A 25,932-nucleotide genomic window follows, 5' to 3' on the forward strand; every position below is an offset into this window, starting at 1 on the left:
CTCAGCTGCCTCAGGATGCTCTAGAGGGAATGCAATCATCAGGCAGAAATTTAGCCTGGGTAATCTCGAACAGCCCCTTCCAGCTCTAACATTCTATGTGGTATTTTGTGTTCTAAAGTTCCTTGTTCTAAGGTCCCTTCTAGGTCAGTCTCTATTCCTTATTCTAAAGTCCACTCTGTTGTTTCATGTTCTAAGATTCCTTCCAGCTCTGACATTTTGTTCTAAAATTCTTCCAGTTGTAAGATTCTATGCTTCCTGTTTCAGCTCAGACATCCTATTATATGTTCTGAAGTCTGGTCTAGATCTTTTATTAGATCCTAAGGCCGTTTCTGCTTCGATAGTCTATAGTTCTTTGCTTTGAGGGATGATTTCCCACAGCCAGAGTACCTGCCTTCGGCAACAGAAGCTGTTTTAGCTCCTGCCTCCATCCTCCCCTTGAACGAGAAATATTGGCCTGTCTATGATGTCTACACCAGTGATGGATAAGCTGACTGGTAGTATGGGTAGTTTTACAAGTGGTTAGACATTGAGTATTTGATAATGGGGTCCAGAGGGCTCAAAGAATGGGCCAGGAGCTCAATTTTCCCCCTCCTCCCATCAACAGTGCTGTTCACATTGTTTTAAAGACACTCTTTCATACATCGCTCCTTTCATCTGGTCTTTATTTGTCTTTTATTCATTCATTCATTTATACTTTGTTCCTTCAGTGAGTACTGATGTAGACACTGCTTCCAAAACACAGAGCTTATAACCCACCCGCACCTTCTTATCTTAATAATGATAAGAGCTAGCAATTATATAGTGCCTACTATGTGCTAGGAAAATGTGCCATTTACAGATATTATCTCATTTGATCCTCACAACAATCCTGGGAGATCCCTGTTTTTCCCTTTTTCCAGCTGGGGAAACTGAGGCAGAGGGCCTCGCCCTGACACACAGGTTGTGTCTGAGGCCAGCTGCCAGATCTTGTACAATTCTCAACCATGTCCTTTTATAAATGCTCCACAGGGATGTGCCCAAAATGCTAGGTGACTTCTAGATCTCTTGACACCCAGGCTCTCAGTTATCCCATGATCTGGACCACTTTCTGTTCAAGTTACACATCTCTCTGATGATAACCTTCATGTCACTTTTGGTGTATATTCATTTGTTGAGGCCATCCTCCTACTCAATGTGCCCCACCACTGGTCTTTGGATAACTTTTACTTCTTTCGGACACTGTGGCATTGTAAGTAAATAGTACAGTGGATACAGTGCAGGGCCTGGAGTCAGGAAGACTTTAGTTCAAATCTGACCTCAGACACTTTCTGACTATGTGGCCCTGGACAAGCCACTGAACTTGTCTGCCTCAGTTTCCTTATCTGTAAAATGATCATAAAAGCACCTACCTCCCAGAGTTGTTATGAGGAGAAAATGAGTTAATATTTGTAAAGCATTCTGCAAATCATGAAGTTTTAAAGTTATATGGAAATGCTGGCTATTATTATTATTTCCTGACTTTATCCCATGACAGCACCAGAATGGTATTAGTATCACACTGCTCTTCTCTAGATGATTAGATAGGTTCCAGGGGGCTAATGGAGAGGAAACCAGTGAACTGTACAAAAAAGGAATTTTATTGATAACCTTCTTGGGCGTGTTAGGATAAGGTTGTCAGCAGCTGGGAGTCCTGTCAAAGCTGACAATGATACATTCATTCATTCAATAAGTATTTCTTAAGTACCTACTATGTGTCAGGCACTGTGCTAAGCACAAAAAATGTGGCTTAATGTAACTTAGGTCCCACAAAGCACAGTGAGAGCTCTGCCCACAGAACAATCACTGCCTTGCTGGTCAGGAGCTCTTAAAGATTATATAAAGTAGCAGCAGGGTATCTTTCAGTGCTGGGGATGAGAGGCATCTTCACCTTATTTGTGGTTCACAGCCTTGCTGGTGATTTATTTTACAGAAATAGTTCTGTGAGCCGGTAAAACAAGGCTGCTCCTGGAAGGCCTGTCTCCCTGAGGAGCTCTACCCTGTCTGGTGGTTGGCCCAATCCTAACTCAAGCATGTGTGTGCGAGTGTCTATGCTCCTCTGGGGTGCCTTATCTTTAAACTGAGAGACACTGGGGGAGGCAGGTGTTAATGCTGTAGTGGGAAGAATGGAATTACCAGAGCCCTATACTTGAATCTTGGCTCTGATGGACCGTGACCCTGGGCATGTCATTTTCTCTCTGACCTTCAGTTTCTTTGACTACAAAATGAAGATGATAATCCTATAAAACTTACCTCATAGGTTTTTAGGTGGAAAAATGCTATATGATTCTTAAAGCCCTATATAAATGAGAGTTCCTTTTGCTACTCAAACCCAGGGCTTCTGACTCCCGGCCTAATATTTTTCCCCACTATATGGCAGCTGTTTTCCTCAAAGTCTAAATTGTAACCTCTAGGGTTTTAAGGTTTGAATCTTCCTGACTCCGTGATGATTCAGAAGCATGCAATATGCTGCTCTTTGCCTTTTTTTTTTTAAACCCTATGGCAACAGGGTCAGACACATCATCTCAGGAGGCCATGCTATGGGTACTCCAGGTGACAGTCTCTGGGTTGAGCAATACCCATAAAGGAAGCTCCCAGGCCTGGGGGGTGGGCTGGGCTCTTCGCTTTGCCTGGAATCCCCTCGTATGCCTTCCCACTTACTTCTCCTTCCAGGCCCATCACAAATGTTACCTCCTTGAGGAAGTTGTCTCTGACTTCCTATGGCCCACACCACTCTCTAATTTCCTATGATGCTGACTGTATCACTATTTTGGCACCAGATTCTATATTACAGTGCATGGATCTTTTCTTCTCAATTATATAACCACAGACTTAGAGCTGGGAGAGCCTTAGAACATGGAATGTCAGAGGTAGGAGGGACCTTAGAACATGGAATGTCTTAGCAGAGAGAAAGACAGAGACAGAGATAGAGACAGAGAGAGACAGAGACAGAGATAGAGAGACAGACAGAGACAGGGACAGAAAGAGGATCCTAGACTCCTCAAGGTCAGAACTAAGTCCTTGAGAAGAAACCGAGGTGCAGTGGACAGTGAGCTGTGAGACTTGCGTCTTCCACTTACTACCTGCTAGATCTCAGGCAAGCCCCTTCGCCTCTCTTGGCAGGATCTCAGACAGAGCTAGAAGGGCCCTTAGAGCTCATCTTGTCAAAAGCTTTCACTTTACAGGGGAGAAGGCTGAAGCTCAGAGATGAACTGCCTTGCTTAAGGTCACCAGTAGTCAGTGGCAGAGATGGGATTTGAACTTGGATCCTCTCAGTACACTTTGCATTGTACTCTGATGCCTGTTTCCTTATGTGTGATGTGAAGGAGTTGGGCTAGTTGACCTTTAAAGTCCCTTCCAGGTCTTTATCCATTGACTCTATCTGGGTCTATCTCTCCTTTGCCTATGCCTGGCCCAGTGCCGGCCATGGGCTCAGAACTCGGTGATTCGTTCGATAAAGGATAGGAAGAAACAGGAGGGGAAGGGAGCAGAGAGAAAGGAAAGGAGCAGAGTGACAGGGGAAAAAATGAAAATGCAAGGAAGACTCCAGACACCTTCCTGGGCTGACGTTCTTATGTTTTCCCTTCCTCCATCCCAGACAGAAATGCTGCTTCCAGTGCAAGAGTAATGGCATGCTGGCAGGAACGCTGACCAGACCTGAGCTGACCTGTGCTGACTGGAGCCGGCTGGTGTGCCTCGGCTAGACCACGTCTGCTGACTCACATCTAAGATGGCGCAGAAGATGTGTCTGGCTGGGGCATCTCTGTGGTGCACAAAGCTGCCTCACAAGCCTGATTGTTGATGTCTGTGGTCCCTGAATTTCTTCTATGACCTGTTTACCAACAAGCCTAGTTTAGGCACCTGTGAGGGCTGGGAGATGGGATAGTGCTGTGGGGGAGGGGCCATGAAGGGAAGTGGAGAAAACACCACTCTTGCCAGTATTCATCAAACAACTACTGTTTGCAGAGCTTAGTGTTCCGTACCATTGGGATATCCACAGGTTAGAGCAGACCCAGACTTTGCCCTTATGGAGGCTGAGAGGAGGAGAATAAGACAGGGAAGAAACAGGGTAAGGCAGCATTCCAGGGCTCGGGGTAGGGTCCTCGGCAGGGTGGTGGCTCACACCACAGTATTTTTCAGGCTAAGTTCTGTGATTATCTCCCACCTTTGGGGCATCGACCTTCCCATGGCCATTATGTAGACTAATAGGGGATGATTTCTCATGAGCTGTGCGTGTGTATGTGTATGTGATTGTGTTCAATATGTGTGAACCAAACACGTTGTGGTGTTTGTATGTAGTTTGTTGTTGAAGAATCTCAAGGATCACAGAGGGGATCTGGTCCAACTCCCCCCCCCCCCAGGTACGTGCAAAGAGGGATCATCCAATCTGGGGGGGGGAGGGGGAGGAGGGAGGGAGGGGGGAGGGGGGGAGGAAGGGAGGGAGAGAGAGTGTGCGAGTGTGTGTGAGTGTGTGTGTGTGTGTGTGTGTGTGTGTGTGTGTGTGTGTGTGTGATGGAGGGTTTGGCCTCAGGGAACACAGACACTTTTCATGCCCTTCTCCATCCTCTCCCCAGCTACCCACTAGAAGCCCAGGCCTAACTCCTTCCCTCCTTCCATTTATGAAACTGCTCTCAGGGAGGGGTCACATTTGGAAATGCTTATAAACTTATTTACATTAAGATCCAAATGGCTGATAGTTTAAAAGTATTGCCTCCCACTTTTTTTTTTTCATTATTTAATGGTAGCCAGAGACAACCCATATTCAGTTCAATATAACATATTAAGCAGCTACTATGTTCCGTGCTCTGGTCTGGGCATATAAAGCTTAAAAAAAAAAAAACTGCCCTCAGGGAGCTTACAGTCTAACACTTCCTACTAACAAGTATGATATGTGTATAAGTATGATACAAGGGGCAAAGGAAAGAGAAAACACTTTCAGGGTTCAAGTTTCCTGATTGGAAAGTGGTATGTGCAGGGGAAGTGTATGAAACAAGGCTGTAAAAGTTGGATGGAACCAGTTTGACAAGGGCCTTCCATGCCAGGCAGAGGAATCTACAGTTTTATCCTACTGGCAAAAGTTTTCCAACAGGAAAATGATGTGGTAAGACCTGGGCATAGGCAGTTTCTAGGATGGATCAGAGAGGGGAGAGAATGGAAACAAAGATATCCATTAAGAAATTTGTGATAGTGCCTACAAGAAGAGATAAAGGCCTGATGTGACTTCCCAGGTGAGAGTATGGAGGAAGAATTGCTGTAATTCAACCAACATTTACTGAATGTCTACTATGAGCAAGGTCCTATACTGGGCACTGAATTGAATACTCTTTCCTAAATTTTCTTCACAAAGGCAAGACACCTCAATAACAAATTATGTTTCTATAACCCTTTAAGATTTCCAAAATCCTTTACTGCACAGTAGCTGTTTGAGGTTGACAGTGTGACTATTATCACCATTTTACAGATGAGAAAACTGAGGCAAAGATAACTAATACCATTTATGTAGCCACTTTAAGGTTAGTAAAGTGCTTTTCACATGTAATCTCATTTGATTAAAGAGAAGGCAGGTTACTTTTCCTAGAGTCAGGATGCTAGGAAGTGGTACAGCTGGAATGTCTACCCTAATAACAATTCATAATTATGTAGTGATTTAATAATAGCTGTTATTTCTATAGTACTTAATTATGTTTACAAAACACTCCTTCCATCATATCATGCTGCCTTTAAGTGTGTAGAGGTCAGAGTGGTCTTCCAGATTCAAAGAAAAGGAGTCGCTTGAAGGGTAGGTAGCACACTGTACCTAGGTATCTCTTATTTCTTCACATTTTCCTCTAAATTGTGTAACTTAAAAAAATTTGGTAGAGATTAGATAAATAATTATGCTTTAGCTACAAAAATAGAATTATTAAACTACCAGCAAAATCTCATTCTTGGTCATTCCTATCAAGATGACATCAAGCTTGGCCAGTTGATCCACATGTGGTATAGGCAGTGGGATTTGAATGTTTAAGATTTACAAAGCACTTTTCTTACTATAATCCTACTGGATAGATAATGCAAGTATTATGATATCCATTTTACAGCTGAGAAAATTGAGGCTTGGAGAGAGATAAAGAGATTTGTCCAAGGTCATAGTAGAATTTGAGCCTTTCTCCTGCCTCCCAAGGCCTGCATTCTTCTTACTACGGTACCTGACCTTTTCTATCTCACATTATCTACCATATTTCTCCCACACTTTCCTGTGATTATGATTCTGCTGCTTATGATATTCCTTAAGCCTGGAAGGCTTTCTCCTTCAATCTTCACCCATTTTAATGCTACCAGAAAAGGGCCACTTGGCTTAGTGGACAGAGCAGTGGACCAGGTCTTCCCCTGGGAAGACCAGGGTTTGACTCCTACCTCAGACATTTACTGACCCCAGGCAAGTCACACCCTCTGCCTCAGTTTCCTCATTTGTAAAACGAGAATAATAATAACACCAATCTCATGAGTTATGAGTCAAATAAGAATATATGTAAAGCATTTGACAATCCTTATAGTGCTGTATAAATGTTAGCTTTTATTATTATTTCCCCCAGGAAACCTCGCCTAGACACTTACCACTTCTGTGACCCTCCCCCCCCAAAAAACCACCTTCACCTAATATTTTACCCCTCTTTAATGCAGTTTTGTATTACTATGTCAAAGTTATCAATACATCTTAGTTCTGCTGCTAGGTTCACAGACTTAGAAATGGAATGGACCTCAGAATCCAACATTCTTGTTTAGAGATGAAAACTCAGAGGCACAGAGAGACTTAAGTTATCCACCTAAGGGCACACAACTAGTAAGTGGCAGGGTTAGGATCTGCCATGAGTTCTACGAGGGCATGGATGCCTCATAAAGGCAAGTAAGTGGTTCTGGATTTGGAGTCTTTTAGACCCGAGTTCATCTACTTCACATATTTACCTAGCTGTGTGACCCTGGACAAATCCCTTAACTGTTTTCAGACTCAGTTTCCTCATCTGTAGAATGGGGGTGATAGTAGCACCTACCTCAGGGTTGTTCTAAGGACTGGAATGAGTTAATACATGTAAAGCACTGAGCAAACCTTAAAACACTCTATAAACGCTAGCTATTATTAGCTAAATTTTGCATCTCACACAGAAGCCAACTCAGTGTTTGTTAAATTTGCATAGCCCTTAATTATGTGCACGACTGCACAGAATAGGCATTTGCTAAATGTTTTCTGAAAGAATGAAAGGCCCACTTTTAGATAAGTTTTATCACTTGGATATCTAGTATCTCAAACTTGGTTAAGAAATGCCTAGTTTAGTTCCTAATGTGAGCTGCCTTAATGAGCCCATAAGAACCACCTGCAACTTGATTCACACAAAAGGGTGCTCCTGAAATGTCTATACTTAAAAAGGTATAAGTTGCTCACAGATGCTTCCTTCCTCCCCTATATAATAAAAATGAAATTTTAGCCCAAACCCGGTCTAAATCATCCCAAGAGTTGAATGAATGAAGCTCCAATCCTTTGAATTTTTGCTGTTCTTTCAAGCATAAGCTGGTAGCTTTAGAGCTGGAAAGGGATCTTAAAGGTCATTCATTCCAACTGCTTCATTTTACTGATGAGGAAACTGAGATCCAAGGAAGTAATTCTTCCAAGGTCACATAAGTGGCAAGAGGCAGAGCTGGGATTTAGCCTCAGGTCTTCTCCAGGGTTCTTTCCACCCCCTTCCAGCCCCTGCCAATCGTGCCCAATTTTCCAACCCTATAATTATTTTAAATTGCTCTCTCTCTGACCCCTCTCCTAATCTTCCAGGTTCAGAAACCCTGAAATGGGCATCGTGTTAAGCCACAAATAGAGGTAGGGTAGATGCTCCCTCCCCAAGGCTGGGGTCATAACACTGAATCCTAGCACCTTAAGCTACCTAAGAAATCATCTAAAGATTTGACTTTTTGGGGGGGGGCTAGGCAATGGGGTTAAGTGACTCGCCCAGGGTCACACAGCTAGTAAGTGTTATGTGTCTGAGGCTGGATTTGAACTCAGGTCCTCCTGAATCCAGGGCTGGTGCTCTATCCACTTCGCCACCTAGCTGCCCCAATGCTTTGATTTTATAGGTGAGGAAACTGAGGCCCCAAGAGGGGAAGTCAACTGCACAAAACCAAGCACATTCTGTTATGGACAGGGGGCCCAGCTCTCCTGATTCCAAGGCAGGGCTCTTTCCAGGGAGGCAGACCACCTTAGACTATACCATAGGCTCGGCACTTAGGCCTGTTTGGGAGACCTCCTTTTTCCCTCAAATTCCTCTCCACTGGCCACCATTCAATGGGGAGTCAAGAGTCCTGGGTTTCATTTATGGTTCTCCCATTTCATTAGTTGCCGGTGAGTTGCTGAAGAAGTCCCATTCCTCTGGGCTTAGTTTCCTCATCAGAAAAAATGAGAAGGGGCTCAACCCAGTTCTGACATTCTATATTCTTAGGTCCTTTCAAAAGCCAACACTGTCTTCTCTAAAGTGCATTCCAATTCCGGCACTATGGCCCTGCAGTTCCTCAGTTGGACCCACGACCCCTCCCCCCCAACTTTCTAACGTAGCAGAAGCAGCCCTGGCCTCCAGTCTTACAAACAAACCTGCCCTTACAAAACAGCAGCAGGAACCCTGAGGGGTTCTAGTCCCAGCTTGGCCATTAGACTTGCTCTATGATCTTTAGCAATCCACCCCTTCAGAATGTCAGTTACATCTTTAACAGAAAGGCACCGTCCTAGGTTAGGTGGCCTCTCCCAGCCTTTCCAGCCCTGAAAGTCGGTGGTTTATGCGTGGATCTCCCATCTCCACACGCCAGGTGAAGGACAGGACTCTGGGCACATGACTTCCTCTTTCTGGGTCTTAGCAGCCAAAGGATCTCTTAGGCTCCCTTAACAGTCCCTGTTCCTAGCTAGGAGCACTGTTCTTATAACCTGTTTCCTTTCTTACTTGCTAAATTATTTTAAGCCTTTCAGTGACTAGGCATTAGCCTTCTACAGTCTACAATCTAGGAAGCAGTGGGGTATCATCCTGCTCCGAGGGAGATCCAGGAGATGGGCTGCTGGGGCCTTTCATTGGAGTCCCCTTTACTGGTCCTTGTTTTCTCATCTGTAAAATGATATGACAGTACTAGATGGTGCTCACAGAACATTCTCGGTTCAAAGCTCAACGGCCTTCCGCTTATGACGTTCTAAGCTACAGCCCCTTTAAATTTCCTTTCTTCACAGAGGCCCCCCCCTTCCCCTCAGTTGGGATGTTGCTATAGTGAATCTCCTTGGCAATGACCCTAACGGGGTGGGGTGGGGAGACCCGGGGACGCATGCTCTGTACCGGCTGGAGGGATTCTGCCCGGAGCTGGGGGTCCCCAAACAAAGGTGCAGGAAGGGTGAGGCTGCGTGGGCATTGTCAGGCACCGAGCTTAGACACATCTGCAGGAAAGGCGGTCGCAGCACAGTCGTGTCCCACCCCTCTCTCGCCGATCCTTTCCTGCGGTTGCTGGGCCGCGCGCAGCCACGCGCACAACCTGCGGGCAGAACACTCGCTATGGCCGCTCGGCCCGCCGCCGGGGCCCCGGTCTCGATGCTGTTCCCGCTGCTGCTGTTGCTGCTGGTCGCACCAGGGCTTCTAACGGCCGAGCCCGCATCAGGAAGTGTCATCCCGGCTGAAAGTAGGTGTTCCGCTGCCCCTCCCTCCCACCCCTGGCCAGTGGGCTCATCTTTGCCCAGCGCCCTCTTCACCTCCCCTGTGCGCCCTGCTTGGCGCTTCCATCCCCGGCCCAGTGGGCCCATTTCTACCCTGCTGGAGCTTCCTCTCCTCTGTGCACCTTGCTTGGCGCCTGCCTCCCGCGGCCAGTGAGTCCATCTTTGCCCCTCTCTATTGTGCGCCCACTCCAGTCTGGCCAGGCGCCTGCCTCCCTGGAGACGGTGTGCCCAGTCCAGCCCCGCACCCCCCTACCTGGTGCGCCCAGACCGATCTGGCTCTGCGCATCCATCACCGGGGTTTATCCGTGAGCCAGCCCCTCCTTCTTCCCGACAGGTGCGCCCAGCCCATTAAAGGCTACCCTCCCCACATACAGGGCATTCTCCTTTCCTCCTTCTCTTCGTCCGTGAGCTCAGCACAGCCTGGCCAGCCCCGGGTCAGCGTATCCCGCCCTGCGCAGCCCGGCGCCTACCTGTCCTTGGCCCCGATTGCAAGGGCTGCCCGCCCCACCCCGCGTGGGCCGGGCTCCTTGGCCTCGGCCCGCGCAGCGGCCCTTCTCCGTTCGCCTAACAACGCCAGGAGCCTCCCTCCCCGCCACCTGGCCCCTCACCTCCCTCCTTTCCCACGCCTTGCGGCTCCGTGGCGCCCCGCCCCACGGCGCACGAGCCGCTCCATCCACGTATCCAGCGTCCCTCCCCTGTGCGCCCTGCCCAGTCCACGCAGCGAATTCCTCCCCTCCCTAGGCTCAGGGCGCCCCCTATCGGTCCGGGGGCTGGGGAGAGGGGTTGTTCAAGACCCCCACTCGGGAAAAGCCCACGAAGTCACTGGGAGCTGCTTAGGGGGTTGGAGAGGTGGGGCAGGGAAGAAGGATCCAGGAAATCCCTTACCCCCTCTCATGGGGGTATTGTTGGGCATCATTTTGGTTTGGTATGGGGGTGGGTTGGAGTGAGTAGGGAGTAAGGTTCACTGCAGATACTCAGAGGCTACCCCTCAGCAGGTGGAGGGAGGCTTTGGTCCTTTCCTGGGTCAGAGCCCCAAGTGATAGAATGATGTCAGGGCTATAAGGGGGCTCACAGATCCATCTAGTCCAGGGGTTGGTTCTTCACTTTTTTTGTCTTCGACCCCTTTGGCAGTCTGATGAAGACTGTGGACTCCTCAGCATAATGTTTTAAATGCATAAAATAAAAACAGGTAGGATTACAAAGGAAGCCGGTTACATTAAAATACAATTATCAAAATATTTTTTAAAAAGATCACTAGAATCTCTAATCTAGACCAATTCCTTATTTTTACCTATTGTTCGACCAAGCCACTTACCTGATCAGAAACAGTCAGTGCCCCTTCCACTTACATAAACCTCTCCTAGTGCTATTTAAGAACCTCCAGGGTATGGCTTCAACCTGTAGTCTAAGCTTTATTTGATAATAGCTCTCTTCCTCTTACTTTTTTAAATTCCAGCCTTCTGAGGTTGGTGCGGTAAGAATTGCTCTCCTCTTTTTACAGCTGGAAAAAATAATACTTGGGGAGGTGAGATGATCTGCCCAGAGGTTGATCACAAGCCTAGCAGGAGTCAGAACCAAGACTCATACTGAAATCTGGTGTTTCCCTGTGTAGTGTTTTTGTTTTTGTTTTTTGTCTTCCTATAACAATGGTCAGCGGCACAGCCCTGGGTTCATATTTGGGCCTGCTGACTTCTCAATTCTTTGCTCTTGCTACTATACCAGACCTGAAGGTGGGTATTTGTATTGGTGGAGAAAAAAGGGGACCCATTTCAGAGGTGTGGAGGTGGAACAAAGGTGAAAAAATGCAAGGCATGTTGTGTGTATGGTTTTTTTGTTTTTTGATTTTGGTAGAAGGAGAGGAGCAGGCATGAGTTGACCAGACCAGTTTGGCTGAAGCAATGAACCTCACTCCTTAGCATGAAAGTTTCATGCTATGGAGTACTTATCTTGGTATTTTAATGGATCCATGAGTGCATGTGTGTTGTGGGGAGTAATGGGAAAAAATCTGGAAAGGCAATTTGGATCCATATTTGGGAGGGCCTTGAATGCTGGGGTACACTTAGCAGGGGCATGATAGCAAATATTTGGAGGTCTCTCATTTAGAAGATAGATTAGACTTGCCTTGCTTGGCTTTAGAGAGCAGGACTGGGAACAGCGAATAGGTGCAAAGAAGCAAATAAAAGGAAAGACCAGTTAGCGTGAAGTGGAATGAGCTACTTCTGGAGGCAGTGGGTTCTTTCTCACTAGAAATCTTTAGACAAAGGCTGGACGAACACCTGTTGGGGAGCAAAGGAGATTCTTGGTCAAGTAGAGGTTAGACTAGATGGCTTCTGCTGAACTTTGAGTTTCTGTGATTCTCCTGTTCTGTAGCTTTGATCCCAGATATCATCTAGTTCATATCACTCATTTTACAGATAAGGAAACTTGAGAACCATTTCGGTAGGCCTTTATTTAAGGATTATGTAGAATCCCTTATGGGGCTACCCCTCAACGTGGTAATTGCCATCAAGAGGGCAACTCCTACTAAGTCTAAAGGTACTCTGTGGGTCTGCACTTTTAAACTATGCCTCATGAGCCCCTGCCAGTGAGTTTGCCTTTAACAGTCAGCCAGTAGATGCAGTTAGCTCAAAGCAAAGGCATTTACTGAGATAGTATATGAACAGTTACTGCAGAACATTCCTTCTTTAAGAGTGTGCTCTCCCACAGATATACTCAGCTTTGGTTAGAAGAGTAGACGCATGCATAGAGTAGTGTGGTAGTGAAGCACATACTTAGGGATGTGGCCCTGACATACATGTGGCCGAGACAACTCATGTCTCTGGCATTGTAGGGCTCTGAGGGCTTTCCTCTAGGTGCCTTTTGGTAACTGGATCATTTCTGGGAGAGAAATAACCCTAATTCATGGTGACTATTCACTGTTCAATACATTTCTTTAAAAATACATGTATAATTATTATTATGAAATTGACAATCATCAACAAAAATGAATATTTTCATATACAAAAAGGGCAAAAAGGAGGTTGCATGTGAAACTCTAAATTAGTTATGTACAGCTTTTTTTAAGGTCTATATTAAATTTCACATGATAGAACCAATATGTCCCTGATTATCTGTATCTCCTTCTTTTGAAGAATTCCCTTCCACTCTTTTCTGTGTCTCTTCAAATGTTTAATCGAAGCTTTTTTCTTTTCCTTTTTCTGTTATATCACTGTCACCACCCTCATGTTTTCCTCTTCCCAATAAAAGTCCTCGATAAATAATCAAACTCAAGCAAAACAAATCTGTCTTCTATTAGGCGTGTCTAGAAATGGATGTCTCATTTTGCACCTGTAATTCATCACCTGTCCACAGGTTGGACAAAAGTTGGGAAGCATACTTCATCACCAGTCTTGCCATAACTAGGCAATGGCCATTTGCCTAGGGATCATGAAACTACTTTGGGGTTCAGGGGTTCCCAATTATTTAAACTCATTCCTGTAAGTGAGAAAAAGGTACAGAGGTAATTGATGTCCTAGGGATCAGTTCATTTTCTGTGCCATCCTTTACGACTACAAATGACGCTACTCAAAATTTTGTTTAAAGTCCTTTACAGCATACACAATGATTCAGAAGGTGCTTGTCCTTTACTTGGGCCTCAGTTCTCTCATCTATAAGATGAGTGGGTGGCTGATATCACTACAATGACCAAAATGCCCATTTCCTAGAGAGCTGCTGTTTAAAGATGGGCCACTGGGTGGGTGCAGTGGAGAGCGTGCCAGGCCTGGAGTCATAAAGACTTAGCTATGTGAGTTCAAATCTGGCTTTAGATACTTACTAGCTGTGTGACCCTGGGCAAGTCACTTAACACTGTTTGACTCAGTTTCCTCACCTGTAAAATGAGCTGGAGAAGGGAATGGCAAACCAGTCCAGTATCTTTGCCAAGAAAACCCCGTTTGGGGTCACAAAGAGTTGGACACAACTGAACAGCAGCCACTGTTGGAGAGCAGGGGCCATGGCTTGCATACTTAGCTCTCTCTTGTGGCACCCAACTTAAGACTCTGTACACAGTTGTTGTTGAGTTGTTTTAGTCATGTCCGACTCTTCTGGAGTGGTTTGCCATTTCCTTTTCCAGTTCATTTTACAGATGAGAAACTGAGACAAACAGTGTTAAGTGACTTGCTCAGGGTCACACAGCTAGTAAGTGTCTGAGGTCAGATTTGAACTCATCAATATGAGTCTTTCTGATTCCAAGCCCAGCGCTCTATTCACTATATCACTGCACATGTACATAGTGTCAACCCTGTAAATTGAGGGTGGTAATGATGGCGAGGGTCCTATTGACCTCTTCTTTCTTCTGGATGTCCTTTTTTCCCATGGCTTCCATGACACTGTGCTTCTCTGGTTTACCCCCAGTCTGCCTCAGCCTCTCCTACTGGTTCATCATCTTTTGATCTCTAAACATACTTCTCTGAAGATTTATCATCACCCCATTTCCATTCTTTCTCTATACTCTCTTTCTTATTAATGTCATCCGTTCCCATGGGCTCAATTATCACCTCTATGTCGATGACTTCCAGGTCTATTTATATCTAGACCCAATCTCAATCATGAACTCCTGCCCCACATTGACAATCGCCTGCTGGAATCTACAGCTGGAGGCCTTGCTTGTGCTTCACTGCCCAAAATGGAGCTCAGCATCTTCCCTTCTCCCAACTTCCCTAATTCTGGTGATAGCCCAGGCCTCCTAATCAACAGGACTCTAGACCTTGGAGTCATATTTGGCCCTTCCCTCTATCTTATTCCTCCAACCAATCAATCCAGCCAATTAATCGATAAGTATTGTTCATTCTACCTGCAAAATATTTTCTGAGGATACTGTAGGGCAGTGGGGTACAGAGCAGTGACTCAAGTCAGAGGATCTTTCTTCACATCCCACCTTGGTACCCATTTATACCTGTAGGACCTTGTGCAAGTCACTTGCCTTCCGTGGCCCTCCAATTTCCTCCTCTGTGAATGAGAGAGTTGGACTAGATGACATCAAAGGGTCCTTTCATCTCTAGATCTAAGATCGCTTGAATCTCAGTTCTATTACTCTGTACTCAGAGGGCTATCACTCTGGTTCGGACCCACATCACCTTTTGCCTGGAGTATTATGGTAGTCTCCTGGCCTCTAGTCTTTTTTACCTTTATTTTTTGTGTGACATGGACCTCTTTAACAGTCTGGTGAAGCTTATAGACAGACTTCTTTTCAGATTCATGTTTTTAAATAATTGAGGGAAGTGCTAAACTTCAATTAGAGAATAGTAGAAATAAAGATATTATTTTCCCTCCTCATCCAACTTCACAAACCCTTTAAAATCTATCTGTAGACTCCAGATTCAGAACCCTTTTTCTAGCCTCTTCTTTCACTAATCCATCCTTCATATACTGCCAGAATAATCTTCCAAATACACAGGTCTGACCCTGACCCTTCCCTGCTCAAAACCTTTCAAGAGCTCATCATTGCTCTTAGAATAAAGTTCAGACTACTCAGCCTGGTATTTAAGGTCAGCAGTCTGGATCAAAGAGAGCTTTCTATTCTGATTTCATGTACTCAGCTTCCCACACTGTATTTGCCAGCCAGACTGGATGTTTCCCGAACTCAACAGAGCATCTCCCCCAGTTTCCCCATCTTTAAAATGAGATCACACCCAGCTGTAATGTTCTGTGTTCTCAAGTCCCTTCCCCCTCTGACATTCCCTATTTTAAGGACCCTTCTACCTCTGGCATTCAGCTTCTTATGCTCTAAGGTCCTCGGCAACTCCTGACATCCTATGCTCTGAGGCCTTTCCTAGATGGACGTCATTCTCTGTTCTCAGCTCCCCTTCCAGATCTGACATTCTATAGTTTAAGGTCCTTTCCAGCTCTGACATTTTAAAATTCCTTTCCCATATGCACATTGTTTCCTCTCCCTCACCCTCTCCCAATTTGCTATTGTTCTCTAGTCACTTGCCTACACTTCCTCAAACATCTCATACTTAAAGCACGCACACTTCAGAGGCTCAGTTCTTATCAAATGCTTTAAAAAAATAAGAAAGAGGACAAAGAAAACAGGTGTCTATATAGTATGAAGTTGGCTTGGGAGCACCATTTAAGAAGGATATTGACAGGCGGCTATAAAACTGTGCATACCCTTTGACCCAGCAATACCACTACTAGGACTGTATCTCAAAGAAATAAAAAAAAAAAAGGGAAAAGGACCTATTTGTACAAAAATATTTACAGCAGCTTTTTTTGTGGTGGCAAAGAATTGGAAATTGTGGGGATGCCCATCAACTGGAGAATGACTGAACAAGTTGTGGTATATTATTGTGATGGAATAGTGTTGTGCTATAAGAAATGATGAGCAGGCTGATTTCAGAAAAAACTTGGAAAGATTTACTTGAACTGATGCTGAGTGAAGTGAGCAGAACCAAGAAAACAGTATACTCAGTAAGCAATATTGTATGACGGTCACCTGTAAATGACTTAGCTATTCTCAGCAATACAGTGATCCAAGAAAATTCCAAAGGCCTCATCCAGAGAAAGAACTGATGGAGTCTGAATGCAGATCAAAGCCTAGAGGGTTTTTTTTATGTGTGTGTTTTTCTTTTGATCTGTGTCTTCTTTCACAAAATGATTAATATGGAAATATGTTTCATAAGATTGTACTTGTATAACCTATATCAAATTGTTTATCATCTCAGGGAGGGGGTAAGTGAAGGAGGGTGGGAGAAAATTTGAAATTAAAAATTTTTTTAAATGAATGTTAAAAATTTACATGTAATTGGGAAAAATAAAATATTATTTAAAAATGAAAGCTTAATATGGATGATCAATACAACAAAAAAGAAAGATATTGACAAACTGAAGTGGGTCTGGAGGAATCACCAGGTTAGAAATCAGGAAGAGATGGTTGTCTTTAAGAATCTGAAAAATGGAGAAAGAGTAATTAGATTTAGGATTAAGAATGAAATGGTGGCTTACTCTGAGTGAGGGTTTGGAAAGCATTTTTATATCCTCCCCTTGGAGAGGCCAAAAGGTACAGGGGGAAGAACATTGGTTTTAGATTAAGAGGATCTGGGTTCACATTCTGCCTCTGATACTCATACCTCAGTGACCTTAGATAAGTAAGTTCGCTTCTCTGGGACTCAGTTTCAGAAAGTTTCTATGTCACAGATTCAGAGCTGGAAGGGCCTTTAAAGGTAATTTAGTCCAATTCTTTCATTTTATACATGACTAAATTGAGTGCCAGAAAGGTCAGTCAGTCAATAAATATTTATTATAAGCCTACTATGTGTCAGGCACTGTGCTAACCACTGGAAAAGTGAAGTATGACTTGTTCAAGGTCATACAGAGAGTAAGTAGAAGGGTCAGGATTTGAACTCACATTTTCTGACTTGAAATCTCAACCCTCATACTGGATATTCTGCTTGGTCCCAAGGGAAAGAACTAGGAAAAACATGGGTTAGTTATAAGGCAAATTTTAGGTTGTTATAAGGAAAAAGTTTCCAACAGTTATCTAGAAGTGGAAGAGATTATCTTATGAGCCAGTGAGCCCCCCGCCTTATTAGAGGTCTTGAAGTGGTATTTGGATATTTAAGGACCCTCCAAGCTGCAGAGCTGCAATCCTGTGCTCCTTCTCATTAAAGATACTGCTGCTTCCTCGTTCAAGTAGGATTTGAACTGGATGATGACTGAGGTCCTTTGGCATTTTCTTGGACCCTCCTTCTTTATCATCTCTTACGTCCAAGCAGAACCAGTGTTTGCTTCCTCCCTTCCCATGATTCCACCACTCCAGGGTGCACTCCAGGTGCAGGAGGTGCACTCTGGGATAATGTTTGCAGTCTCACCTGGAGTCTTCATCCTTCTAAGCTCTGCCACCAACTCATTGTGTGGGATGTTGGGGAAATAAATCCCTTCTTTCCTCTGTCAGTTGAGCCATTGGGACCAGATGACCCCCAAGGCAGCTTTCCAATAGGGATACTCTTCTTAGCTTTGACATTTTGGGACTCTCCCTATGTCCCCCAGGTCGACCTTGTGTGGATTGCCATGCTTTTGAGTTCATGCAGAGAGCCCTCCAGGACCTGAAGAAGACTGCCTACAACCTGGACACACGGGTGAGTGTCTGCAGAATGAAATCATGGCTTGCCTTGAGGGAGGGTACAGAAAGCACTTTTACATCGTCTTCTTGAGGAGATTGAAAGGGACAATGGGGAAAGCACTGGATTTAGGATTAGAGGAGCTGGGTTCAAATGCTGCCTCTGTTATTACCTGGATGACCTTAGATAAGTCAGTTGACCTCTTTGCGACTCAGTTTCCTCATCTGTAAAACATGGGATTGTGCTAGATGACCTCTAAAGTTTCTTCTAGCTCTAAGATCCCATGATTTGACTACCTTTTATTGTTATTATTGTTTTTAATAATACTAATAGCTGGCATTTACATAGATATTTTATTTTTATTATTGTTTTTTGTTGTTAATAATACCACTAGCTAGCGTTTGTATAGGGTTTTAAGGTTTGCAAAGTGCTTTACATATGTGATCTCATTTGATCCTCAAAACAGCCTTGAGAGGTAGGTGCTATTATTATCCCCATTTTACAGAAGAGGAAACTGGGGCTGAGAGAGGGGAAGGGACTTGCACAGGGGTTTCACAGCAAGATACATAACTGAGTTAGGATCTGAATCCAGGTCTTTCTGACTCCACATCTAACCCCCTTCTGTACTATATATCATGCTGTTATAGAGGAAGGAGCTGAGGCACAGAGTCAGTCAACGAGCATTTATTAAACACCTACTATGTTCCAATCACTGTGCTAGGCACTGAGGATATGAAGAAAGACAAAAACATGGTCCCTGCCCTCAAGGAGCTTACATTCTGTTGGGGGAAGCAACATGCAAACAACTATGTACTTTCAAGATACCTCCAGTATAAATGGGTGGCAATCTCAGAGGGAAGGTTCTAATAAGCAGTTGGGGTGGGGACTGGAAAGAGTAAGCAAATGACTTGCCTTGGGTCACATAGTTGGTGGTAAAACTGGGATTAGAACCCAAGTCTCCTGACTCCCAGTTAGGGCTCCTGTTTTGCTGTGATGCCTATAGAGTCTCTAAAGAGTGACTTAGACAGTCAGACTGCAGGAGTTGAAAGAGAAAGAAAAATCATCATCAGAACTCACGTTTCTATCACACCTTAAGTTGTACAAAGCATTTTCCTCATAATAACTCTGGGAGGTAAATAATATCAGTCCCATTTTATAGATGAGAAAACAGCGTCTTAGACAAGTTAAGTGACTTGCTTAAGGTCAAACAGTGAGTTAATGTTGGAGCGTGGATTTAAATCCAGGTCTTTTGTTTCTTAGATCCAGATTTTATGACTACATGTAAAAGGCTTGTTAAGTATAAAGGACGGGGAGTTTAAGGATTGGACTTATAATTTCATTGGTATGGGGAGCCACCAAATGAGGAAATTCTCTCTACCAAATGAACGTCAGCAGTTTCTCTGTTACTTAGAGTTTTGGAGAGTTGCTGAGAGTCCCAAAGTATCCTAATGGATAGTATTCCTGGTCTGGAGTCAAGAAGACCTAGCCTCTGATATTTACTAGCTGTGTGACCCCGGGCAAGACACTTAGCCCTGTTTGCCTCAGTTTCCTCATCTGTAAAGTGAGCTGGAGAAGGAAATGGCAAACCACTCCACTATCTTTGCCAAGAAAACCCCAACTGGGGTCACCGAGAGTCAGACATGACTGAAATGACTAAATAACAATAACAACAAAGAAAGCCCTATGAGATTATGAGACTTGCTTGTGGTCACATGGCCAGCATGTGTCAGAAGCAGGATCTGAACTGAGTTCTTCTTGGATCCAAGGCCAGATAACTAGCTACTATGCCAAAATGGCACATAAATGTAAGCCGTTATATTGTGGAAAGGGAGTATGGTGTGATAAGCAGAGCCCTAGACCTCGAGCGAGGAGGCTGGTTTTTAAATTCTGACTCTGCCACTAATTAGCTGTGTGACCTTGGGCACATCACTTCCATTCTCTGGGATTGATTTCTCATTCATAAAATGAGGGTAGTGATAATTGTGTTGCCCGATTCTTAGGGTTGTTGTGAGGAAGGCACTTTAGGAACCTGAAAGCAGTATAGAAATGTGATTTATTCCTTCGGTACTTTGATGGATCTGTGATCTCACTGATGGGTTACTCCTGTTAACAGTCCAGACCATGGCCCATCCAGCTTTGTTATCCTGTGCCCTGTCATCCACATCCTCCCATGAATCCGTCACCCAGAGGGCTGGGGGTCATTGTCTAGAGCTCTTGACATTGTCTGGGTATGAGCAGACCACAAGGATTTTCCATTGGGTTTTTCCTTGATCTTACTCCAGGACTAGTCTATGTCCTTTTCTTGTTCTGTGTTTCTCTGATAGTGTCTCTCAGATGCTGTTCTTGGAGAGTGTTTCCTTGGTAGTATGTTAGGGTCCACCCATACTCAGGGTGTGTCTCTTCATCTCCCTTTGGGTGGGCTGCAACTTTCATTCTCCAGAGACTGTTTTATTTTGTGGCATGGGCATACATACATCATCCTACTTCCATCAGTGGAAGAATACCCGTGTTAGCGATGTGGACTTTTGTGTCAGGGAGAACTTTGGTTGTCTTTTAGGTTTCTAAGGACACTTCTTCCTGTTCTCGTCTTCTTCATTTCTGGGACCAGTTCATTGTCCATCCACGGTGTCTATTCACAATATATTCACTGATGGACTAGTTCTATATAATATCTATTCAAAGGCACACCACAGTTAGGACAATAAGTATCCTTTATCCACTTGGTTTTTCCTGTGTGGATAGTTAGGCAGAACACTTGAGAGATTGTAACTCTCATTTAGAAAGCTCTGGAGTGTTTTGGAACTTGATGAAATCAGCTCAATGTTATCCATAAACAGGGCATCTGTCCTCAATATGGATTCTCTGGAGGACATATTCCTTCACAATAATAAATACCTTTAGAGGGTATATGTCTCAGTTTTATGCTTCCTCTTATATTTATGATCAGAGGGTTATTAAAGTCATTTCTATTGTTACACCTTTCAAAGAATCTAGTTGGATTTTGACATCTGAGTGGAGCCTTTATGGCCAAATGTTGCTCTGTAGACTCAAATGTATTATTATAGTCAACTTACAGTCAATTAGTGCAGTGAGATCTGGTAAGCTCTTATCTTTCAGTAATTTTTTTTTGGCTATAAAGATATAGCCTACTGCAGAATATTGTTTGTAGAAAGCCTGCATATTCCCTTCCAAATCTTTATCAAGGATGATCTCAATATGTGTGTGTCCATAAATATTTTGTAGAGATAGGAAACTAGGCATGGATGAGTAGGGACTGATATTTTCTTGATATCCTCCCCTCTTTCAGTTATCTTGAGAACTGACTTTTAATGGTAATTATATATATATGTGTATATACATATACATATATATATATGGGAAGGAAGGAAGTTTTTCTGTATCAGATCTCAAGCATTAAAACAATTTGGTACTGGATAAGGAATAAAGATGTTGTTCAGTGGAACAAATTAGGTGTACAACATACTAAAGCAAATGAACAAATAGCATGTTGTTGTTATTGCTGTTCAGTCATTTCAGGCATGTCTGGCTATCTGTGACCCTGTATGGGGTTTTCTTGGCAAAGGTTTGCCGTTTCCTTCTCTAGCTCATTTTACAGTTGAGGAAACTGAGGCAAACTGGGTTAAGTACTTGGTCAGAGTCACCCAGCTAGTGTTTGAGGCCAGATTTGAACCCAAGAAGAGGAGTCTTCCCGACTCTAGCCCAGCTCTGTATGCACTATGGCGCCACCTAGCTGCCCTAATAGTGTTTGATAAATCCAAAAACTCCAGCTGCTGAGGGAAGGACTCCTTATTTGACAAAAACTGGTGGGAAAACTGGGCAGTAGTCTTGCAGATATTAGGTTTAGAACAATATCTCGTGCCATATGCCGAGATAAGCTCCAAATGAATACATGACCCAGATATAAAAGGTCACATCATAAACAGATTAGGGGAGCAAGGAAGAAATAACCTTTCTGATCTATGGATAAGGGAGAGTTTATAACTAAATAAGTAAGTGCTAGAGAGGACCATACAGGATAAAATGGATAAATTCCGGTTATATGAAACTACAAAGTTTTTGCACAAAAAAATCTAATGTAATTAAAGTTAGAAGGGAAGCAAGTAAACAGGAAAAATATTGGCAAGTTCCTCTGATAAAGGTTTAATTTCTAAAATATAAAAGAAAATTGATTCAAATTTATGAGACTGAGACATTCCCCAATAGATAAAGGGTCAAAGGATACGAGCAAGCAGTTTTCAAAGGAAGAAATCAATCTATCAACAGCCATCCAGAAATGTTCTAAATCAGTAATAACAGAGAAATGCAAATTAAAGCAACTCTGAGGTCCTACTTTACACCCATTGGACTGGAAAAGATGACAAAAGAGGAAAATGACATGTTAAAGGAAACAGGTACATTAATATGCTGTTGGGGGAGCTTTGAATTGATCCAGCTATTCTGGAAAAGGAATTTGGAACTATGCCCAGAAAGTTAGTAAACTATGTATACCCTTTGACCCTATTACTAGTCCTATACCCCAAAGAGATCAAATGAAAGAGGAAAAGGACATCTTTATACAAAAATATTTATAGCAGCTGTTTTCATAGTAACCCAAAATTAGAAATTGGGGATGGGGTGTTCTCTTATTGGGGAAGGACTAAACAAATTGTGGTATAGGAATATAATAGAATATTGATGTGCTGTAAGAAATTATGAAGTGGATGGTTTCAGAGGAAATTGAGAAGACCTCTGTGAACTGATATAGAGCAAAGTGAGCAGAGCTAAGAGAACAATAATAACAATATTGCAGAGAAAAACAGCTTTCAAAGACTTTAGATCAATGCAATTATAAACCACAAGATCAGAGGACTGAAGATGAAATTGGCCATCTTCTGCCAGAAAGGTGATGAAGTTAAAATGCAGAGAGTTATATACATTTTTGGGCATGGCCAATGTGGGAAATTTGCTTTGCTATCTTATACATATTTGGGCACCGAGGTGGTATAATAGAATCAGAAAGACTCATTTTCCTGAGTTCAAATCTGGCCTCAAACACTAGCAATGTGACCAGGGGCAAGTTACTGAACCCTGGTTGCCTCAGTTTCTTCATCTGTAAAATAAGCTGGAGAAGGGAATGGCAAACTACTCCAGGATCTTTGCTAAGAAAACCCAAATTGGGATCACAAACAGTTGAACATGACTGAAATGACTGAACAAATGCATGTTTATCTGAGGCCAGATTTGAACTCATGAAGACGAATCTTCCTGACTCCAGGTCCCACACTCTATTCACTGTGCCACCTTGTTGCCCCCAAACTCTCCCCATATTCAAAGTACCAAAAAGCTAAATGAATGTTTCCAGATGGTCTAAACCAGGGCTTCTTCACTTTTTTGTGTGTGTTATGGACCTCTTAGGCAGTCTGGTGAAGCCTGGGGACACCTTTTTGGAAGAATGTTTTTAAGGGCATAAGATAACCAAAGACAAAACCATGGAGATCGTGGAATGCTTAAATACCTTTGGAAAAGTGAGTTGTCTCTGACAGGTGAAAATCAACCTTGAGTAGACTTTTTCTAAGGTGTGGGTGGGCTAAAAGCCCTCAGCCTCTTTTGCTTAGAACATGACTTGATCATGAGATTCAGCTGCCTCCCACACTCCAGACCACTCAAGTTGAATGAGGCGGGCAGGTGGATTTCAAGAGTGTGAGTCCAATGCTTTTTAGGGCTGGAATTCACCTAGATTACATTCTCTAGGTGGGGAGGATTTGTGGGCAATCTCATCTATCCAAAGTATTCTTCAGAGATTGACCCACAGGGGCTGGGCTTTGAATGAGGAAATAAGAGAAATAACTCTAATCCCAATATTAATCTAATATAAAAATAATCACTAATCTCAATGAGTGACCCTGGGGAATTTGCTTTACCACTTGGCGCTCTAGGCCAGTGGGGTCAAACTCAACTAGAAAGGGGGGCCATTAATCCATGCATTTATTGACTTAATGTAATATCATGTGTTTTGTTGCATTTTTTCGTTAAATATTTCCCCATTACATTTAATCTGTTTTGAGTCTACTTGAGAGCATTATGGAATGTTTGATAGCTCTTCTGTAAGACAATGAGATGGTGAGAGATGCTGTTCCCCATTGCTGCTGGAATGCTCTCTCTCTTCTGTTTTATGGATTCCTTGGCTTCCTTCAAATTCTGGAATCTCGTCTTCTGCAGGCGGCCTTTCCCATTCCCTCTAGTTGCTGGTGCCTTCCCCTGTGACATTACCTCTCATCTGCTCTCTCCCTTCCTCCCTCTCTCTCTTTCTCTCTCTGTCCCTTCCTCTCTCCCTCCCTTCCTCCCACCCTCTCTCCCTTCCTCTCTTTCTCTCTCTCTCTAGCAAGAGCGTGAACACATGCCACATGGTTTTTGCCTAGTTGGATACATCGGGATGTAAGTGCCTTGAGGGCAGGGACTGTTATACTTTTCTTTGTATTCTTTTTTTTTTTTTTTTTTTTTTGGTGAGGCAATCGGGTTTAAATGACTTGCCCAGGGTCACACAGCTAGTAAGTATCAAGTGTCTGAGGTTGGATTTGAACTCGGGTCCTCCTGACTCCAAAGCCAGTGCTCTATCCACTGTGCCACCTAGCTGCCCCCTTTGTATTCTTAATACCTAGCCCAGGATCCTGGACATAGTAGCTGCTTAATACATGTTTACTGAATTCTTATGAATTGGCCATTCATATGCTTCTTGAAGACCTTTTAACCCCACAGGGCTATTGGACCTAGAGTCATAAGACCTGAGTTTGAATACTGGTTTTTCCCCTTCTTGGATGTATGACTGTGGGCAAGTCACCTCCTATCTTTGGATGTCAGCTTCCTCATCTGAAAAATAAAGGGATTGGTCCAGATGATCTCAAAGGGATTCTGTGATCCCTGCCTTCAGGGTTTTTGGTGGGGGTGGAGAACAAGGGGAGAGGGAGAGGAAGCTGATTATGAAGTTCAGCTGAGATATTAGGAGAGGCCTTTGGAAAGGATGAATTACTACTTGGGTGAAGAAGGTATTATAATGGTCTGAACTGACTACCTTTCTCTCTCGTTTCACAGGCAGGTATTACAATGCTCATTTCTCTGCTTCTTTTGCAGACAGAGACCCTCCTCCTACAGGCTGAAAGAAGGGCCCTGTGTGAATGCTGGCCGGTGGTGTCCTAGGCCAATCCCGTTTCTACCCTGCAGTTAAAAAAAAACAACAAAAAAAAAACCAACCCAAAACTGCAGGAAACTGGCTGAAGATGTAAGCCTCTGAACCTCCCCAGCCAGAAAGGGGTTGTTTCTCCTCCTTTCCCCAGAGCACATCTCCCCTGCTTCTGCCTGCATCACCTCAGCTCTGGCCCCTGCACTGTGAACACTTGTGTCTGTGGCCCAGGGAGCTCTTGACACAAAGCCACTTTGTCTTTGGTCCCTCCCACCTCCCTTTCAGGACCCCTTATCCCCGTCCTGGGCCCTGCCTCCCATCCAAACTAAGGTGCTAAGGTATTATTGACAGGAAGACCTCCCCAAAGCTGTGAGCGCCTCGGGGTGCTTCAGCTCAATTCAATAAACATTTTTCCCTTTCAGCTTCCTGCTCCCTAGTTTTGAGTGTTTCTGGCCCTCTTTTTCTTCTTTCTCTCTCCTCTTTTTCTCTCTCTCCTTTCTTTCCCTCTCTCTGTCTGTCCCTCCTCTCCTCTCCCTTCCTTCTCTTTCTCTCTCTCTTTTTTCTCTTCCCCCCCTTCACTCTTTCCTCTCTGTCTCACCTTCTCTCCTGTCTTTCTCTCCTCCTCTCTCTTCTCTCTCCCCTCTCTTCTCTCTTTCTTCTCTGTTTCTCCCTCTCTTTCTCTCCATTCTCTTCTTTCTTCTCTCTCCCCTCTTTTTCTTTCCCTCTTTCCTTTCTCTCCCTTTTTCTTTCTCTCCCCTCTCTGCACTCTTTCTTCTCTGCCTCTGCCTCTGCCCTTTCTCTTTCGCTCTTTTCTTTCTCTCCCGCTCTTTTCTTTCTCTTCCCTCTCTTCTCTTTCTTCTCTTCATTCTTTCTTCTCTGTCTCTCCCTCTCTCCTTGCTCTCCCTCCCCTCTCTCTTCTGTCTCTTTTTCTC

General features: G+C 43.9%; 1 protein-coding gene across 1 annotated transcript; it reads left to right on the forward strand.

Moving 5' to 3' along the window:
- Window positions 1–9,272: 9,272 nt before the first annotated feature.
- On the forward strand, window positions 9,273–25,528 carry CUNH4orf48 (chromosome unknown C4orf48 homolog). Its single transcript, XM_027836587.1, has 3 exons — window positions 9,273–9,690; window positions 17,753–17,841; window positions 24,952–25,528. Exons 1-3 carry the CDS (start codon window positions 9,567–9,569, stop codon window positions 25,015–25,017), a joined length of 279 nt encoding a protein of 92 aa, XP_027692388.1. The 5' UTR covers window positions 9,273–9,566; the 3' UTR covers window positions 25,018–25,528.
- Window positions 25,529–25,932: the final 404 nt, after the last annotated feature.

The sequence above is a fragment of the Vombatus ursinus genome, unplaced genomic scaffold (genome assembly GCF_900497805.2).
Source record: "Vombatus ursinus unplaced genomic scaffold, bare-nosed wombat genome assembly UNPS02014818.1, whole genome shotgun sequence".
Taxonomy (NCBI): domain Eukaryota; kingdom Metazoa; phylum Chordata; class Mammalia; order Diprotodontia; family Vombatidae; genus Vombatus; species Vombatus ursinus.